Here is a 6,000-nt window from a genome sequence, read left to right as displayed (position 1 = left end):
ACATCTAAACTGTCCATCAAGGATATCCTCTTTTTACCCTCAACCTTAATTCATTCTCCAGACCTCTCCATAGATATAATATTCTACCTTCCTCCCTGATTCCCTTCATTGACCAGGTTAGATGTCTCCACTCCATTTTCTCTTAAACAGAGCCTAGTACTTTCACTCATCATAATGTCACCAGAAGAAGACTGGGACTGAGGCAGGTCTGCCCTGGCACAACCTGGAATATGTGGGTTCTTGACTTCGCATAGGAAAGATTTCATGACACAAGTCCAGGTGGTTTTGAGAGTCATTTATTAAAGCTGGGACAGCGAAACAAAGGAAAGACTTACTATAGAAGAGGCAAGATCACAGTATAGACTGAGCTGCCTAGACTCCGGAAAGGAAGTCACAGTAACAGAAGTGAGTCATGCTGGGCTACATGGACTCAGGAAGGGAAGTTACTGAAGCAAAAGAAGAGAGTCACACTGGGCTGCAAAGACCTGAGGAAAAAGTTTCAGAGGCTAAAGGAGAGGCCTTAGAGACAGGTTCAGGGGGTTAGCCTGGGACAAGCTGCTGTTGCCCACTGCTCCCCTGGTTTTAAGTCTGGTAAGGAGCCTGGGAGTTTAGGAGCAAGAAAGTGAAAGTACATGCTTAAGGAAAGAAGGGGTGCAGGTATGCTCAAAGAAGAGGGTGCACTGGGTTCTTAGTCTTAGGGGTTCTTATTTGTTTTCTGAAGGTGGGAGTTTCGGGGGATGTCTCAGGGGAGGGTCTTCATAGAATATTGAACAGCTTTCCAGGTGTGTCTTCTAATATGCTGATGCATCAAAATGATCTTATAGGGAGTTTGGGATTATTCTCTGGTCAGCATCACTGTTTTACTTTTATTTTGGATTTGTCTGGCTCCAGTTGGGGTTTTGTTATTTATTCTCTTGATTTCATCCATTCTGGGATTTGGCTGACACTAGTGGCCCTAACTGTTATCTCTCTCCCTGATCAGGGTGATTTAAGGTAGTAACTCTCTGGCTAGGGAGGAGAGTTATAAACTATCTGCTGCCAAGTGCCCTTGGTTAGGGGGGATAAGCTCACTCTATTTATTAGCAAGCTGTTAATTGCTCTGCCTTGTTTAACTATTATCTTTCAGTGTCCCTCATTCCACTTTCCAGGAAATGTTCCTAACTTCTTACTATCCTGCCTCAGGAATACTGTCCGTTTGTGTAGTTGTTGCCGGACTGTATCTCCAGCACAATACCTGGTTCAAGAGGCCAACTTGCTTTACTGATGGAAGATAACTGAATAAATCATTATTTTCCTTTCTTTCCTCCCACCCTCAAATGCATTGAGTAAAGTTCATTTAGAAAATGCCAGCTGCTTCCACTGAGCAGGGAGAAAGAGAAAAAGACGGGTTTACACAGCTTGGGAGGAAACGTTAAAGAAGGACGCACACGCCCCCTCTCTCTGCGGAGGTGGTAGCGACTGTGAGAGATCCAGGGTGGTTGTGATTGCGGAGGCGTTCCTTCGCTGTCCCCCTAAATAAGAGGGCGCTATTGTAGTAAAGGTCTTCTTGGAATTTTCTCCTTGGGATTTAAAGGTTCTTGGAGGACCCAGCAGTGTCAGATGCGGGCCATATAATGCTGAAATTCCAGGCTTCAACAAAACCAGAGCGAACTAGCTAATTTCCCGCCCCGAGAGTGAATCCATTTTTAGTTCGGTATAAATCTCGATAATAAATTTCTAAGCTTTAAAAAGCTCCCCAAGACACACTTTACGCACTCGCTGGAGAGGCGCGCAAGCAGGCAGGACTCGTGCGTAAACGCCGCTTCCGTGGGGGGTGCGGGCTTGTGTGACCCGCGCCTCGTGCCCGCCTGCAGCAGCTCCGAGTCCCACCGGTGAAGGGAGGTCGCGGGCAGGAGAATGATGGCTCCCAGAAAGGCTCCGAAGGTTCGGTTCCCATGGAACCGCGTATCTCTGGCAATCTGGCTCGAACGCACTCCGAAACATCCCGTCTCGGCTTCTCCAAAATGGTTCGCATCCACTGGCGAGCCCTTTCCATCTCCTCCCATTGCCCAGCACCAGCTTGGCCATTTGAAATGGCTTTAGACTGGGAGACCAGGTTTCGAAGCCCGCCAGGGAAGGGTGGTGAGAGTGACAAGGGTAGGGTAGGGGAAGAAAAGGCGGGCAGAGCTGCCCTCCAGTCCCTTTGTAAATCTGGGAGCACCAGAAGGAAGAGCCCCCCCACACACACACACAGGCCACCCAGGTCCCCGCTGAGGCCTGCAGGCCCGGAGGCGTGGAGGCAGAGGCTGCTAGGTCCCCAGGAGGCAAACGCAAAGCCGCAGTGTGTGCTGGCAGAGAGCCCAGAGCCACGCGTCTGGGCGACACACTGCTTATGGGTGGTTCCTGCTCTCACCAAGCTTTGCAGGGAACCCAACCCAGACCCCTTTGCCTGTGTGGGGGGCTCATCTGCAGAGAGAGAGCTCAACTGGGGTTTTTCCTGGAGCGAGTGGCCAGGCTACTAAGGAAGCCAGCGAGGGTGTTCCCAAAGCTTAGAGACTATTTCTGCTTCCCACGGAAATGGGAGCAACTAGGTATTTTGGAGGTGTTTTCTAAACACGACCTCAGGAAAGTTATTTTCCGGAAACCCGGAACCAGGCATCCTCCTGTCTTGCTTCTCCGTTGCCTCCAGAGCCAGTGCGCGGCGCACTCCCTCTGGAGCGCGGGCTGGAGCGCCGGCTGGAACGCGGCCCGGAGCGCAGCGCTGGCAGTCGCCCCCACCATTGCCCGACTCCCACAGCCAAAGGCAGGCGCCTCTGCAAAGCTGTCGCAGCGCTCAGGGCCGCCTTCCCTGGAAATTGAGTGTCCATCACTTCAGCTTTTTTCGCAAACCCTTCCATTCCCTTATGGTTCCAGCTGCAGACCCCAGTTGGTGCAATTACTTCGAGGTCACCTAGCGCCCTCTGGCGGAGTGCGTGGGGCGTCCGGTTTGCAGACTCCCACAGCAGGTAGCTGCAGAAGGCGTGGTGGCTGCGACGCTGGAGCGAGACAATTGCCAACAGCTGGTGCAGCTGCCGCGCTGCGCACGGGGACTGGCGAGTACACAGCACAGGTACTGCCCCTTCCCGGTGACGTCTCTGCAGCGGGCTATAAAAACCTCGCGCGCAGCCTGCCGAGGTTCCGCTAACTCGCAAGCCAAGCAGGACCCGAGCCTAGAGGCGCCTGCGAAGCTGCGGGAGGTGGCGAGGGTGGCGGGGGCAGCAGCAGCAGCGAGAGCAAAGGGAAAAATTTCCAGCTGGACACGGAGCTCCGGAACGCCGGCCATAGACTCAGAACTTTTATGAGTCGCGCTGTGACGAGCACCCTCTGTACCCCCAAGTCCTCGCGAAGCAGAGTTTTGCCGTCCCCGCTGCAGGCAGGGGGAACAGGAGTTGTAAGCAGCAGCAGGTGCCGACAGGCGGGGGTCTCCTGCTTCCTGGAACCGTGACCCATGGAATTTCTTTCCCATTTCCAGTCTAACGCAGAAGATACGCTGTCTTCAGATTTCTGAACTCAAGTGCTTCCTGGAGCTTGAAAGTGGAGGAATTCGGTGCCATCAGGGACAGACAGACAGCTCATCAGAAGCATTCATCTTCAGAGTGCCAAGTCTCCTGCTTGCAAGGAAGAGTTCACCAAGAAGAGCCTGCAGCCCTCCTGTCTTGGTTAAGCAGGACCCTAACCCCAGGCGCTGGCCTCGGGACCCTGCTGCCAAGTGGGTGCCTGTACAGAGAAGACGGCTTAACCACTTATCCAAGGAATGGATAACGCCCTCCTGGTTGACTCTGACCTCTTCCCAAACATCTCCACCAACACCTCAGAGCCCAACCAGTTCGTGCAGCCAGCCTGGCAAATTGTTCTCTGGGCAGCTGCCTACACAGTCATTGTGGTGACCTCCGTGGTGGGCAATGTGGTGGTGATGTGGATCATCTTGGCCCACAAGAGAATGAGGACAGTCACCAACTATTTCCTCGTGAACTTGGCCTTTGCCGAGGCCTCCATGGCTGCATTCAACACAGTGGTGAACTTCACCTACGCTGTCCACAACGAGTGGTACTACGGCCTGTTCTACTGCAAGTTCCACAACTTCTTCCCCATCGCTGCGGTCTTTGCCAGTATCTACTCGATGACAGCAGTGGCCTTGGATAGGTGAGCTTGCCCTTTGTGGAAACAGGAGAAAGTGACCACAGAGAAGGACGGCTTTGCTCTGGGGCTGTGTGGTTGGGCTGTGCTTGGTTCAAGGTGAAGGGTGGCCACCTGTACTCTGGGATTTTTACTGAAAGCTGATTGTTGATGGGGGGGGGGGGACGACTTTGTCTTATTTCACAGTTTTCTTCCCTATTTCCTCTTTTCTTTTTTCCCTCCTTTCACTCATCACCAGTCTCCCTTCACTAGCAAAACCCCTTTTTCCTTCATTTAACTCCCTTCTCTGTATCGCTTCACCACTCATCTCCCAGACACTTTGCTTTCAACTCTCCCTTTGCTTCTTTCCATATATGATATTCCTTCTCTCTTTTGCCCTGAGAGCCTGGCGGGGACGCCCAGTCCTGCCTGGGACTTTGTAAACCCCTGCAGGCCTGCTGCTGTGGGCAGGCAGCCTCTTGATGCCTTCCAGGGCTAAGTGTGCCTCATCAGAATTTTTCATTTTCCACTTTTTCCTGACTTGCTGCTCCCACCTTAACTTTCCAATGTTATTTGGATGTGAAGAGCATTTCGTTAGGATCAGAAATACTCAAAATTCTAATCCAGCTTCCTCTACGCTGTGAGGAGTTCTCATTCAGGAATGAGGAGCAGCTACGCTGTTAAGGCATTCCACAGATAGGGCGCTTACAGAGTTTTTCTAAATTTCTCTTGTGATGTGGGGTCACTGTTTTTAGCCTGTCTGTATCCAGAGAGAAGCGAGCTTGTCAAAGGCAGTTGATAACTCTTTCCAACAAGCAACAGGTTAGGGTGTCAGAAGCTGATTCAAAGTGAAAAGGTGGTATTTTCAAACACAGAGTCTAGTGCTCTAAGTGAGTGGCTCCTCAGGTGACCTGATGAAGAATTGATTATTAGAGCTCAGCTCTATTTGTATTTACTTTTTTGGGTGGGTGCCATAAGTATCGTGTTGAGTATCTATGTGCACATCCATGTTAAATGTTTATGGAGGGTGTGGAGTATGTTTAAAACACCTGCCACTGTGATTTAAAATGAGTTCTCTGATGGTCTTGCTGAGATAAATGAATGTGAGAAACCCCCCCAAAAAAGGAGCTAGAAGAAAAACTTCAAAACAAAATCCCCAAGCTATTTAACCCTTTTACATAAAGATTGTTTACAATTTGCAATTGATTTGAGGTCTTTTTCAGCTTCTATAGTGAATGAACACTTCTAAGATCAGAGAAGGCTGTTTCCTTTGCAGTGGTGTCCAAATGCTGATTTGTAAGTTCCACGTACAGCTCCCTTTACACAGCTCTTAGGTGCTTGATCTGTTGTGTGTAAAAAATGTTGTGGTGAATCGATTCTATTTTAAACGTGGAAAGTAAACCAACTACTCAAAGTGGTAGTGAAATGAATTCTTTTCTAAATGTATCTTTTATGCTACTCCGGTTTTCAGTTTGCAGAAAGTGAGGTACACTTGTAAATCCTGCTGCACTGACTTGCTCCTTTATGTCGAAGCACTCCCCTTAACATTAGAAAATCCAGAATGTGATACATAATTGTGTACAGGTGCAATAAAAAACTGGTCCCTTACAGATATTCTCTTGATGATCCCTAAATTAGAGATAAAGTTGGGTTTTCTACTGCATTAGGACCTTGTGTGAGCCCAGGAGACCTGCCAGTCAGTATGAGCTCCAGTGGACAGCTCTTCTGCTTTAGCTGCCACAGAAATGACATGTTTGTTTCACAGTCCTGCTCTTTCCCTTTGAACTTAGAAAGTTAGCTGCAGGAGTCAGGGTCAAAGTCTTCACAGTGGATAGGATAAGGAGCTGCCTTGATTCTAGTATCTCA

General features: G+C 49.9%; 1 protein-coding gene across 1 annotated transcript in view; it reads left to right on the top strand.

The window, feature by feature from the left end:
- The first annotated feature begins 2,993 nt into the window (after positions 1-2,993).
- TACR1 (tachykinin receptor 1) overlaps positions 2,994-6,000 on the top strand; it is a 154,501-nt gene continuing 151,494 nt past the window's right edge. The window contains exon 1 of the mRNA XM_066267483.1: positions 2,994-4,161. Coding sequence (XP_066123580.1) covers positions 3,773-4,161 — 389 coding nt within the window. The 5' untranslated portion in view covers positions 2,994-3,772. The remainder of the gene's footprint in view (positions 4,162-6,000) is intronic.

The sequence above is a fragment of the Saccopteryx bilineata genome, chromosome 3, assembly GCF_036850765.1.
Source record: "Saccopteryx bilineata isolate mSacBil1 chromosome 3, mSacBil1_pri_phased_curated, whole genome shotgun sequence".
Taxonomy (NCBI): Eukaryota; Metazoa; Chordata; class Mammalia; order Chiroptera; family Emballonuridae; genus Saccopteryx; species Saccopteryx bilineata.
This window is presented reverse-complemented; position numbering and strand designations above follow the sequence as displayed.